The 13,078-nt window shown below is 43.1% G+C and overlaps 4 protein-coding genes across 7 annotated transcripts in view; 2 read left to right on the top strand and 2 right to left on the bottom strand.

Moving 5' to 3' along the window:
- The window catches only part of Raskol (raskol), a 68,736-nt gene extending 66,870 nt beyond the window's left edge, over positions 1–1,866 (bottom strand). For 2 of the 3 annotated variants that reach the window (XM_064116443.1, XM_064116444.1), the window contains exon 1: positions 1,729–1,858. The gene's annotated coding sequence lies outside the window, so the exon portion shown is untranslated. Of the gene's footprint in view, positions 1–1,728 lie in introns of all 3 variants that reach the window. The other variant, XM_064116435.1, reaches the window with a different exon arrangement.
- Positions 115–1,111, top strand: LOC135160219 (NAD(P)H-hydrate epimerase). Its single transcript, XM_064116543.1, has one exon. It carries the CDS (start codon positions 260–262, stop codon positions 1,037–1,039), a length of 780 nt encoding a protein of 259 aa, XP_063972613.1. The 5' UTR covers positions 115–259; the 3' UTR covers positions 1,040–1,111.
- A 114-nt stretch (positions 1,867–1,980) lies between the features above and the next one.
- LOC135160214 (zinc finger protein 578-like) lies at positions 1,981–4,472 on the top strand. Of its 2 annotated transcripts, none has more exons than XM_064116536.1 (4): positions 1,981–2,352; positions 2,551–2,700; positions 2,823–2,990; positions 3,114–4,472. In XM_064116536.1, the coding sequence occupies exons 1-4, from the start codon at positions 2,215–2,217 to the stop codon at positions 3,861–3,863; spliced, it is 1,206 nt and encodes a 401-aa protein (XP_063972606.1). In that variant the 5' UTR covers positions 1,981–2,214; the 3' UTR covers positions 3,864–4,472. The 2 variants fall into 2 exon arrangements, with proteins under 2 accessions (XP_063972606.1, XP_063972607.1); XM_064116537.1 differs by having other exon boundaries at positions 1,986–2,098.
- LOC135160180 (uncharacterized) lies at positions 3,930–12,994 on the bottom strand. The gene is made up of 6 exons (XM_064116427.1): positions 12,976–12,994; positions 12,786–12,827; positions 11,680–11,857; positions 11,409–11,467; positions 5,226–11,086; positions 3,930–5,059 (listed from the first exon to the last, which is right to left on the bottom strand). Exons 3-6 carry the CDS (start codon positions 11,845–11,847, stop codon positions 4,569–4,571), a joined length of 6,579 nt encoding a protein of 2,192 aa, XP_063972497.1. The 5' UTR covers positions 11,848–11,857; positions 12,786–12,827; positions 12,976–12,994; the 3' UTR covers positions 3,930–4,568.
- Positions 12,995–13,078: the final 84 nt, after the last annotated feature.

Raw genomic sequence — 13,078 nt, 5'->3', positions numbered from 1 at the left:
CCAAATTGTCCATCTATTTCCTAAAGATGAAAAGTAGAGTCAAGTAGAGTTAATTCTTTGTTGATTTAAAAGTTACGGGCTATTGCCGCTACCTCGTGAATATCAGCATGTTAAAGGCTTAATCACAATTCGAGCGACAATTTTCCTATCAAAACATCATCAGAGTTCTGGGTTTTCTGTTTGGTAATATTAAAGGTTTATAAAACCTCGCGATCAAAGTGATATCTCTTAGAAAATCAATGGTTTCCACCATAACTCAATGATAAAAATCACCTTGCCCTTCTACCGCTCATTAAAATCACCTGAACCCAGTATCCACCGGTTGATCACTACTTCTCCCTGGAAAATGGTGAAGTACCTCAACCAGAAGGAAGCAATTAATGTGGACCAGGACCTCTTTACGTACTATCGCTTCAGTGTGGACCAACTGATGGAGCTGGCAGGTCAAGCCTGTGCGATAGCCATCACTAAAGCTTACCCACCATCAAAACAAAATCCTAACCCCATCCTAGTGTGCTGTGGTCCTGGCAACAACGGAGGAGACGGTCTAGTCTGCGCTCGACATCTAAAACTCTTGGGTTACGACCCTGAAGTCTACTACCCCAAAAAAACCCCTAACAAACTGTACGAAAGCCTCTTACACCAGTGCTCACAAAATGATGTTAAGATCCATGACAACATGGGGGATATTAAAACGTCAGAGAACTACACTGTCCTAGTGGATGCTCTATTCGGATTCAGTTTTAAATCCCCGGTGAGAAAGGAGTTTGTACCCATCATCGAGTACCTGAGGACTACGAAAAGACCCATCTGCAGTGTGGACATACCGTCAGGTTGGGACGTGGAGGCTGGACCTCCCAAGGATGGAGGGATCAACCCTGAAATGCTGATTTCTCTAACTGCACCCAAATTATGTGCCAAGGAGTTCAAAGGGAAGTTTCATTACCTTGGCGGGAGGTTTGTGCCGAAAAAGCTCGAGGAAGTTTATGGATTGGAGCTACCGGAGTATCCGGGGACAGAATTCGTCGTTTTATTGTGAATATTCGACAATGAATGAGAAATTTCATATGAACTAGAGTAAATAAAGGATTAAATTTTTGGTAAATCGCTATTCAAGATCTACTTTTCACTCCCAATTCCAGCTACCAACACACAACTAAGGTATTATTCAATCATCGAAGATAATTATGAATGTTTTATAACCTGAGCTACACCTGAGTTTTTGAATACTTTGAAGACTCGTCGACCGTTCTTTAACTATTTGAACAAACCGCTCAATACCGCAACAACGCAAAATCACTAACCTTTTATCCATTGCTGATTTCCGAGTGTTCGACGAGCACCTGCCACTGGTAGGTAACATAGAAACCACTGGCACTTGTGAATTGTGGGTAAACTGTAGTAAAATTTACGCACGACATCATAAGTCCCACCAAGGACGGACAGACACAATAAAGGTTAGGGGAGCTAAAGCCAGCGTCGGTACAAAACCCCAATACCAAACGCGCTTAGGTCGCTTCTGGCGGTGGAAGCTGTTACTAATGTTATACGCGAACGCTACTTTCCCGCCAAAAAATTCTGGATTGAGTCCCTGGGGCCTCAGGATGGAAAAAAATAATTTGCGTTCGTTTCTCTCGCTTCTGGAGAATTTGTTCGCATTTGTGGGCCCCACAAATGCGGGAAAAACATCATCCGCCTAAAGAGTGAACAATTTGTCGTTCAACTTACCCCGCAACTGCCTCTACAAAATTACAAGCACCCGTAGAGCGTCCAGCCTAAGAATCGACGGCCGCCTGTCCTCGCCCAGGCCCAGGATCGCCTGACCCCCGAGTTGGAGTCCCCACGTTAGTCTATCCTCTTGTTCATGTTTCCTCACTGAGAAATCTGTCGATAGCTACTGAAAGCCGAGCTGGCGAAATAAATAGCCAACGGCGTTACCTGCGCGGACGCACAACGCAAGTCACGCATGCGCCCCGCGTAAGACAGAGCCATCTTGATTTAGAGATTGGCAAAACATCAAAACACCATAATTATCAAGAAAATAAATAAATAAAGTTGAACTAAAATATTTATTGGTGCCGGATTCGCCTTTTGAATGGTAACTAATTTCATTGTACAAAAATTGTACCTTTAATGGGTTTTTGGAAACAGAAGTTTTTATTGTGATCTTCCAAAATTGTTGATTTGTGAAAAGTGAAGTGTTTCCCATCGAAGATGATAAACATTCATAAAATAAGCTCCAAACTGTGCAGATTATGTGGAAAAGAAAAGGCTAGAGGTACTGATGTCTTCAAGGATAAGATAAAGGGGGCCGTCCTGGTTTCGATAATTAACAAATATTTTCCTAGAGAGGTAAACTACATTTTGACAGGTTTTGTTGGGGAATTGTTTGATTGTTGAGAGGAGTTCAATTGTTTTTGCTTTCGATGATAGCCTTGCGATCCCTCAAGTTAAATTTCCAATTTTTTGGGACTTTTGCTTGACTAAATATAATATTGAAAGTGGTTTACGAAAAACCGCAGTTATCCGGATATTGGTGGACTTGTGCAGGTTATCAATGTCGCAGAGTCCGATGATTTCTCTAAGTACGTCTGTATGGATTGTGAGCAGAAAATCTGCAGCTTTGATGAGTTCTGCTTGATGGTGGCTAATGTCCAGAAACAATTAGCGGCTCCATCGATTGAAATCGACTTTGCTGAGGTGAAATAGAATTTTCCTAGTGCTACTCACTGCTATGTAGTAGTCTAGAAAATTTTCAAAATGATGAATTCCTGTTTAAAAATTCCGTATGCTGATTTACCAACATTCTATGTGCTTCTAAGGACATGTTGAGTCACTTTAAAGAGACTGGACTCCTGGAGAAAAATCGTACAGAGCTGAGAACTGACAGAAGACTTGCTTGTGATCAGTGCACCAAAACCTTCCGATGTCAGGCTCATCTAGAAAGGCACAAACGTGTTCACACTGGACAGAGACCATTCGTCTGTGACGTGAGTGTTCCGAAAAAGCCCCAACATTTATATACATCCGCCCTAAATTTCACGTAGAAATTATTTCACATGTTTGATGACAATTGTGATTTCAAATGAAATTAAAATATTTGAACCATTCAGATCTGTCGCATGTCCTTCAACCAACCAGAGGTCTTGGGAAGACACCGTCAGAGTCATCAGGACAAGAAAGAATGGCGCTGCAGCACGTGCCACCAATCCTTCCGCTTCAAAGTCTCCCTGAAATCTCACATGTTGAATTGCCACTCAGACTTGGATACTTCCCTGGACCGTTTTGATCACGCCCTAACGTGCACAGAGTGTGGCAAGACCTTCGCGACAAAATACAAACTTCATCGGCACATCCGGTGCCATACAGGTGAGCGTCCCTTCAGTTGTAACTACTGTCATCGACAGTTTTCTCAAACTGGGAATCTTAAACAACATCTCTTCAAGTGCACGAGATCATCACCGATGATTCAGGAGGGAATACTTCCTGTCAGTGACAATAATTCTGCAGAATTTCTGAACGAGGGTATTACGAATGATATTAGGAATGAAAGGGAGATGATTAGTGAGAGAACGTTGAATGATTTTCAACCTGTCTATATCACTGAGAGCGAAATTCAAAAGACAATTAATGAAACTATTAATGAGACAATTAATTCGAGCAATGATCCTAGCACTTCTTCCTTCCTCAAGAGCTATGACAATCCTATCTACATCGATGAAGAGATTGAAACTATTTTGGATAGGGATTTAGAGGAACTGGGGGGAAGTAAGTATGATAGAGGAGGAAGTGAGAAACTGGGGATGTGCCTGAAGCAGCCGGAAACACCTGAGTTGATTCACAGTTTATTGTACGATGTTTAATTGTTTACTAATTCTAAAAGGGTCGGTTCAACTATCAAGTGATATTTTTTCCTGGAAAAAGTGGAGTATATTTTTCATTTTCATTTAATTCACCATAATTATTTAATTATTCAAATCATTACATACAGCCAATTGGCATACATTTTGGATAATTATCTGAATGACCAGTAGATAGTTTATATACATACGTATATTTAATAAATTTTTTCACATATCATGGAAATAAAAGAAAAAATGGACAAAGTACATATTGGATATATATATTACTGGAACTGTTAGAATAATCAAACGTTCGTCATCTTATCTCTTCCCAGATCACCGTCATTACTTACACTCTATTATTTGATTATATTTGGGTTAGGTAGACGAGTAACATCAGTTCTGCTCGATGATTGTTCATCACCCTATCCTTAATTTATTGAATATAACGATCAATACTCAATATTTATGATTGACTTTTTTCAGCCGAGACTCTAGAACCCAACAGTTTAATAAATTCCATGACAAAAAAAATTAATTAGAAAAAAAAACATCAAATCATTGACGTACTCAGTTGATTTTTACTGGCTTAAATTTAAAAAAAAATACAGACACTCTTCATTGCTGAAACCATGAATTTAAAAAATCTTATTCCTAGATAAAACTGAAAAAAGTTGCTATTAGATTCCCCAAAGAAGAGGTTCCTATCAAAGAAACATGAATGTATCAACGGAGAATATTTAACTGTCCAGTATTAGTAGCATAAACCATGCCTTGGCCAGGTTGTGGGGCCCATCTGATGCAATTAAGACTAACATGAGTAGCAGTCTCCCTATTAGCCTGCTGCAACTCCCGCAACAGCACCATTGTCTTTTTATTATCCTTAACTTCTCTCTCTCCCCTATTGTTGATGAAGGAATTAATGCCATAATTATTCAAATTACTTTGTAAATTGTAGATAAAGTCATAATAAAGTCGGGGGGGGGGATCTGGTGGAGAGGTTTGCGAAGTGATTTCCTCCTCTTCTTCAGGTCGATCCACAAATTTATAAATTACAGCCATTGGAAATGGCCGGGCAAGAGCGTGAACCCTACGCGATGCCAGCCCGACCAGCAGATGCTGACCCGTCGGAGACATCGATAGGGAGACAACGCTCTGATCAACTTTAGTCGAGTAAAGACGTTTCCCTAGTGTTTCCCACTGAAGACTGTAAACACCTGTAAACAGAGAATTGAATTGGAATGTTGTTGTTCTAGAAACGGCAATTATTGAATAGTAACACAGTACAATTTTTCATCTGCTTCAAATTTTCAAAACTTACACCCCGTCACCCCGTAACCCCTAAACCCTTACAACCCGTCACAATGAATACCCTGAACTCACCTACAGCAGTAGTAACATTGAATCGTCCAGAAGGTAGCAAAGTAGCCAGATACTTTCCATCGGAAGAGATATCGATACTCGCGTCATTATGAATTTTGCACTCCTTCACAACGATATTCTTCTTAGGATCAGTGATATCCGGTATTTCAGCATTGGAGAAGTCCCAGGCTTGAATCCTGTAGCTCTGAACCTCAAGAGCATGTATGAGTGACATGGAGGCCGGTACTTGATCTCTGGTTTCAACTTCATCCGAATCATTGCCCGGATCATTTCCCGGATCAGGTCCTGGAGCACCTGCTGCTCCAGCGGCCATTCCAGCAGCGGCAACATGTCCAGGATGTCTGGAATGTGAAAAGCCACCCCAGCTGATCTGCGGTATCCAGGGTCGAGGAAAAGTCCGCATTCTGCCGAAAATGTTCCTCTCTCCCTCAGGATTATTAACTACCGTAACAGTGGATCCTGAAGAGTAACCGGGAAGCGAGGTAGTTAATCTATGACTAGCCGGACTCCTGGTTAACTGATTGAAAACTCTCCTTGTAAAAGTAGCACTGGATGAGCTCCTCGGTTGATTATCCGTTGTATTCAAATTATTGAAATCACTGACAGGAACATTATTGACCTGAACAACAGGAACATTGAATGGCCGGGGGTCTTCATTATCCCGTCTAATTTGTTCCTCTACGTTCTCTTCCTCTCGCCTCTCCGAGGAATTTGCTTGCCTCGACCTGGGACTCGTTCTGGGTATCCACTGCCTCAAAGCCCTGCGGAAAACCTCATCCTCCGTAACCCTATGCATTCTATTCAATTGCATTTGATCGACAACGTCATTCCTGATTATACTAATTAGCCTCTCGTTGAACGCCTTTAATGCAGATAGATGCCTGGCGAATCGCGCAGAGCCTCCTTGATTATCCGAAGAAGTTGAAGGACCTCTCAGAGACGATAATGGGCCTGAATTGGATGGGTCATCGAATGCTCCTCCTAGCGGGGGAGGATCCTCGATATCGCTCACGTCATTATCCTCTCTTGGAGTGACTGTGGAACTCTGATTGTTTCGCCCCATATTCTCCTGCTGCTCTGAGAATAATAGCAACGTCTGAGCGGTTAACAGATCTATGAGTTCCAGGGCCTGGCGACTTAAAATCAAGAGCATTTTTAGTTGGAAGTAGTTATAGAAAAGTTTCATCCTGGCCAAGGTGACGTCTGGGTAGCGTTCTGATAGGGAGCTCAGTGTATTCACCAAATGTAGCCTTGCTGACATATGAATATCTTGGTGGTTATTGTGGGCTACATGTGAGCTGCTATTCTGATTTCTCTCATCATTTCTCCCCACAATCTGTGGACTATTTGAAAGCGCGTTATAATGTTGAACTAGAAGGGCTGAAAATTCGACTATTTGATGATAGGGACTATTGTCCGTGATCTGTGATACTGGTTCAACAGTCCTGTCAATTGCCCTAGCCTTAGCTAGCTGAGATACCATGCGCCGATACTCGCGCATACCTAAATAGCTCTGATGGGGTTGAGGATTTTCATCGGAACTTGAGTCGTCATCGTCTGACGACCCACCCTCTCGTCTATTCCAAATCGCTGGATTCCACTTGGACAAGATTCTAAGAGCTGCACTCGCCGGATTCAGCAAATCCCCTTCTTCGCTATTAGCTGGTGTATTGGAATACGTGTGATCATTGTTAGGATTAAGCGAACGAGAGCGTATTCTCTGGTTGGTGGCATTCCAGTGGTACAAAAATCTTCGGAAAAATAATTGCTCGAATTCACTCTCCTCGGGAATTATGTGAGACAGTCCGTCGATCATTTTCATGTGCTCTGGACCAAGAAAGCGCTCGGAACTGGTGCGAGAGGTACCTGGATTCTCCTGAGAGGTGCCGGGCTGGCTGGCAGAACTCGCGGCTGTATCCAGTCGAGGCTTCTTGCAGCTGCTCCCACTTTCCGAACTGTCCTCAGGGTTTCTCAAGTTTAGTAACCGAATTCTTGCGAGAAAATTCTCCCACCTAGTTCTCTGAGTACGATAGAATGCGATGTCAGAGATGAGAATATTCAATTGGACAACTGGATGACTATTTGAGTGATTCCGACGGCCTCGCCAGCCTCTGAAATTCAACTCTTCAGTTGGTTCAGCTCTGCTTGGTTCTGTCGGAATTTGAGATCCTGGAGTTGCTGGTGGAATCTTCGATAAACCTCTCGGTGACTTCTGATTAGAGGAACTTGTCTCTGAGCTTGTGATTGACGATGTGGAGGAATCCTCATCAGAGGATTTGTCGGCCTGTGACGGATGTGGTTGAAGGAAGTTTAAGGAAGTGCTCGGTTGTGACTTTCTGGTATCGCTGGAACCACTTGGCCCCGGTTGAGCCTTGTCAGTATCCAGTAAATTTTTTTTAATGTTTTCTCGAAGGCTTCTGAACGGAAACAATGGAGGTTGTTCGTAACGACTGGCATTAGCTGAGACAGGTGACAGCAGTCCTCGATCCATTCCTTCGGCATTCACAGTTGTTTCATCACTATGATTCGAATCAGAGTTACTGTTCTCCTCGCGAAACCAGGTTCCATACCCTGATCGCTCACCAACCATCTCTTCCTCATTCGAAGATCGAGTTGACTGTGCCATGGGAGCAGCCCTGTAAGGTGGTCTTGGTCTGATCATATCTTCCTCCTCCCCGTCTTCGATCTCTTCCTCATGCTCGAGAGCTGTGGGAATGTTCGATGGAGGGCGGTCAGTGGCATCAAAGTTTCCATTATTTGTGGTGGTAGAATTTCGACGATTATATGCAGAAAACGGTCCGGCAGTTAATCGGAAGTTGTGGATATTACTTTGCATTTGCCCTAAAATGCCAATTAGTAATCTCCTCGACAAAACCTCATGGTTTTGGACGTTATTAGTGGCAGTACTTGGGAACAATGAACCCTCCTCGTTATCATTATCTCTAGGGCGCGCTCGTGGTCTAGGGGATGGCGATGATGGAGCTCTATCAACTATCATTCTCAATCGTCTGTGGAATGGAGTTATTGGGTCGGTGCGGTTTAATAGCAGTCGATGATCGTCAGTCTCCTCAACCCGTCGAGGTGTTTCTGAAGACGCAGAGTCTGTAGGTGCTTCCGCGGATGGAACAGTCGTAGGTGCTTCCGCGGATGGAACAGTCCCAGGTGTTTCTGAGAGCATCCATATTCGCTCACTTAATTCTGCCAGTCGTTTATTCAATTCTTGCAGCTTCATACGTGAACTGGCGGAGTCTTCATCATCGCCGTCGCTTGGAGGTGGTCGAGCTGACGACCCGACGCTTCCCGACTCAACATTCATCATAGCTCCTCTTCTGATTTCATCCAGACCGGCGCATAGTCTCTGAATTCTTCGAGCCCAGGGAGTCGTTCTCACCTCCCTTGAGGATGATGTCCCAGGCTGATGACCTCTTACTTGAACACGTCTGCGAAGTTCAGGTTCAGCCGCGTCTCTGGTAAATCTTACCATATTTAACAGAGCTTCCCGAGTCTCTTGATGAATCCTTGCATGTCGATTAGTCGATTCTCCCTGAATTCTCGAATGTGAGTGACTGGATTCCTGCTCTCCGAAGCGACGAAATCCAAGACGTTCTAGCAGTTTAAATAGCACTCCCTCTGTAAGCTCCTGCAAACGCTGCCCTTGGCTCTGTCTATTATTCGAATGATCAGGCTCACTCGAGGATGATCTCCCGTTATCGTCTTCTGCTGTTCTACCGGATGATGTTGATAAAAACGAGCCAGAAGGCCCCTCGTTGATGGGAGTAGAACGAAATTGGTTACGTTCGAAAGACGAGCCTAAGGTTCTTGAAAATGCCCCTAACCCCTCACTATCATCTTCCTGTCTCAGGGTGCCTTCAAAAGAATTCGTCCTCATTGTTCGCCTTTCTTCGGTGGGTCTTCTCACCCCGGGAGTCTGGGAACTAGAGAATGACCGATTCGGGTTGCTTATTTCCCTCCAAGCCTGAAACCTTTGTTGAGGGGACTGTAAACTACTGGATTGCTCAATGCTGTTTCTTCTAACACTAGGCTGGAAGGCAGATCTCGAAGACACTGTAAAGTTTGAAGCACCAGAAGAAGGTCCCTGAGGAGATTGTCCTTCGTCGGAAGATGCTGAAGAATCATTTACCTCCACCCAGTTCCTAGTGGCTGAGTTATATCCTGCATAGCTCACACCAATATCATCATTCAGTCTCCTACGTCGCCGGGAAGGCCCTTCGGTCTCTTCAGAACTCCGAGCTAATAATCGCCTAGTGGATGTTGATGTCGAGGGTCTGACCGAAATTTCTCCATCTCGAGGGCTGTCCGGCATGTTTATATTGTCGGAGAACATTGGATTGTCTTCAACGGTATCAGCTATCTCATTATCAGTTGGTCTTGAGGACAAATCTACTGGCAGTCTCGATATTATTCCATTAGCTACGAAACACACTTGACGAAATAGCACTTCAAGCTTCGATAGCTCATTACATTCGTGCGCCAAAGAATTTTGCATCCTACTCGTCATTTCATCGGTGAACTCTCGAGAATAAAGATAAGCTCGGTGGGCCAGGCAACGCCTCAACACCGTTATTCTTTGATATCTCCTACTTTGGTTCATTCTAGTGCTCTCCAACATATTTCTTGTGGATATTCTAATCGGCTCGCGCTCGTTCTCCAACAACGACGGGATTCGCAACCAATTTGTCAAATTCGCTTGTAAGATTTCATTAATCTCCCCCCTGAAGACTGCAATCATAGGGGAAAGACCGGTGCCCCAGCCTCGGCGAAAAGTTGAATCTATTAGATGACGCGTAGGCAATCTGAAGGTATTCTTCACCAGAGTTTCGTACCGCTGGAAAAGGTTTGTTTGATATAAATTTCTATTGATCTCAGAACAAATTAGCATCACGGATCTCTGAAAAGTACTCGGGTAGACGTTCAGCTGGAGAGGAATAGATTGAGAGAGAGCCGCGTTTGGTGGTGGAGGATCCTGAAGTTGAGACGTGTCCCGCATGAACCACTCTATGAAGTGTCTACCCCGGGTGCCAGTAGTCATAGGGCTTGCGGTTGATTCTTCTGGTGCATAGTTATTGCGTCGTACCTCGATGGTGACGTTTTCAAATTGTGAGGGTGAAGAATTGGCATGGCCATTCCTCGGATGGATACCGAAATCGGCTTGCTGCCGCAATATATTTATCAATGATCGCTGTACGCTCTGTCGAATATAGTTGCGTAGGGGCTCCGGGGGAACCGATGGAGGAGGGGCTGCAGCGAAGGGCTCTGGCTGCGACCCGTGCCCAGATACATTTTCCTGGGGAACACTCCCGTTATTCCACAAATGATGGAGACGGGGTGCTGACGGGGGCGATTGTGTCCTGTCTGTGTTCGACCAATAATCAGGATGGAGACTTCTGTTGGGTGCCTCCGGGGGTCGATTCCACTGTGACTCCATTGGCGTTACATTACCAATTCCTGTTATCAATTTACGACCTGTGTTGTCGAAGGCAACATACCGAACCCTCTCTTTGCCATTACGGGTGGTTGCAACTGCGAATGGCTCCGGTTCTGACCAATCCCAAAAGTGAATCTCATTATAGGTTGCAATCACCAGCAGGCGCTTGGTCGGATGAAACGCGAGGGAGGCGATTACGGTCTGCGGCTCGGTGTTCCAGATCTCTGAACCACCGGCGAGATCCCATACACGAACCTGACCGCCTAGACAACCTGTCGCTATTATATCGGTCGTCGGATGGAAGGCGATACACCACGGAGTGCGGGGGTGACCGGTTAGAACACGAATATTTCTGCCAGTTGTCAAGTCTGTTATGCAGACGTTGTGGTTACCGTGGGTCGATGCGACTTTTGTACTGAAAATAAACAGAGAGAGAAAAAAAATCAGGAAGGGGTGATTTATAGGAATTCCCCTTTTCTCCTCAATGGGATTGTTGTGTGAATTACGGATCAATTCATGAGAAATATTAGACACATGAATTTTTAAGTCTAACTTCTTCAACTGCCCATAACTCGTTTATTTTCATTACTTCAAGAATAAAAGAAAAGTCAATATCTTATGTCTATTTAACTGAACGATAAAAAAAATTCAATGGGCATTTTCTAAAAAAAAATCAATCTCCGATGAACAAAATTAGGAGAGGATCAACTGACGATGAATAAAAATAATCAGCTCACCCATCTGGGCTGAAGACCATCAGGAACGTAGCTCTTGCAATTCCAGGGACACAGCATTTCTGAAAAAAAAAACAGTCCATCTCAAAATTCCAAAATAGATTGAGTCCAGTTGAGAAAATTGCATACTTTGGACTTCCTTTGAATGCTGATAACTCATTGAATTGATAACGGTAGCATGAGCTCATCTGACACATTGATTTCTGAGTTAAGAACATTCGGAAGGTGAAGGTTACGCGTTTCGACTCCGATATCATCTGGAGTCTTAACTTACCATTTCCTTGTGATCTTTCAGAACCAGATTAGTCTCAGCAATAGACTCCAATTCTTTGGTGCTGGCACTAGACCTAGTTGTTATGTCCATATCTCGGAACATCAAGTTCTTCATCAAATTCTCCACCTTTTTTTTCGGCTGGGCCTCCTCCTTCTGAACCCCCTCCATTTTGGGACCCCTTTAAAGTTGTATGAATAAAGTCAAGTTATTATAATTAACAAAACAAGGAAGCTTTAAATTGAACAAAGAAATTATCCATCCATCATTAAGGTTCCATAAACTCCCCATTAATTTTTCAATTCTATTGATCACTTTTTAATGACTGTCCAAAATTTTTTTTAATATTATCGCGTATACGTCTGTCATTGTTTAAAGTTTATAATTTTTTCCTTCATTTAAAATCATACATTATGAATTTTTAAAAATGACACTGATCATTTCTTTTTTGTTAGATATTGATATTACATTTTTTTCTATTTATCTGCGTAAAGTCGAAAAGATCATTTCTTCATAAAACTTCGTGTGATTTTCGCCATTTAAATTAATTGTTATAACTAACACCCAGCTGCCAATGAGCTAGAAGCTCAACCAGAATGTTGGTGTTAGTTTCAGCATCCATTCGGGATTTATGACAGATTTAAACTGTTCAAAATTAAGATATGTCTACAAAAATTTAATGAAAAAACGGAAGTATCGGAATTAGGAGTGGAGAGCAACAACAGGAAATGAAAAGGTATTATAGCGAATGGTTCGTTGAACAATGGCAGCAGCTGACATCTTGTTCCCTCGGGTATAAGCGAACACTCGTGATGACTCATTTTACCCTCCCAAGTTTATTTTTGCCATTTTTGAAGCAATAAAATCACAAAACGACAGAAAAAATCATCAAAACAATTTTCGAAGTAAAAAATAAACTGCATAATGAAGCGAAACTGATGGAAAATGGAACCGTTATTGGAAATTCCTTCGCTACAACAACGAAAATTTTGGAACCATCTCCGATCATCAGAAAAGTCATCATAAAGGCCCAAAATTGATTATTTCAGTCTTCATGAGCGACAAAATGGAATATGTTCAATTTAGTAATGTGGAAGGGCTTTACCAACCTTTGTGGACGTCCGGGTGTGTCAATTCCATCCAGAGATCATCTTCAAGAGAATAATTCCGTTGAGAAAATTATGATAATAATTGAGGCGATGTGGGAAAGGTTGTGGGGGATTCGTGAGGCATTCAGGGTTATTTTGGGGGTTGTACTGCTGACTAAGTAAATAAAATTCAAGTGCACTGAGGACTCACTGAGACTCCATTCTTGACCCTTCCACGGAATCTAATGGGAATTCCCCGATCGATAGGGTAGAGTTGGGGGAGGGGTGAGAGTGAGCTGAGCAACCGCAAGATG

Source organism: Diachasmimorpha longicaudata, chromosome 3 (genome assembly GCF_034640455.1).
Source record: "Diachasmimorpha longicaudata isolate KC_UGA_2023 chromosome 3, iyDiaLong2, whole genome shotgun sequence".
NCBI lineage: Eukaryota > Metazoa > Arthropoda > Insecta > Hymenoptera > Braconidae > Diachasmimorpha > Diachasmimorpha longicaudata.
This window is presented reverse-complemented; position numbering and strand designations above follow the sequence as displayed.

What these genes read in the sequence shown, in the direction of transcription:
- LOC135160219 (XM_064116543.1), top strand. Translation starts at nt 260, where the DNA reads ATGATAAAAATCACCTTGCCCTTCTACCGCTCATTAAAATCACCTGAA.
- LOC135160214 (XM_064116536.1), top strand. Translation starts at nt 2,215, where the DNA reads ATGATAAACATTCATAAAATAAGCTCCAAACTGTGCAGATTATGTGGA. An exon ending in ACAAATATTTTCCTAGAGAG is followed by an intron (nt 2,353 to 2,550) that starts GTAAACTACATT and finishes GGACTTGTGCAG; the next exon opens with GTTATCAATGTCGCAGAGTC. An exon ending in TTGAAATCGACTTTGCTGAG is followed by an intron (nt 2,701 to 2,822) that starts GTGAAATAGAAT and finishes TGTGCTTCTAAG; the next exon opens with GACATGTTGAGTCACTTTAA.
- LOC135160180 (XM_064116427.1), bottom strand. Translation starts at nt 11,847, where the DNA reads ATGGAGGGGGTTCAGAAGGAGGAGGCCCAGCCGAAAAAAAAGGTGGAG. An exon ending in TGAAAGATCACAAGGAAATG is followed by an intron (nt 11,468 to 11,679) that starts GTAAGTTAAGAC and finishes TTTTTTTTTCAG; the next exon opens with AAATGCTGTGTCCCTGGAAT. An exon ending in ATGGTCTTCAGCCCAGATGG is followed by an intron (nt 11,087 to 11,408) that starts GTGAGCTGATTA and finishes GTTTATTTTCAG; the next exon opens with TACAAAAGTCGCATCGACCC.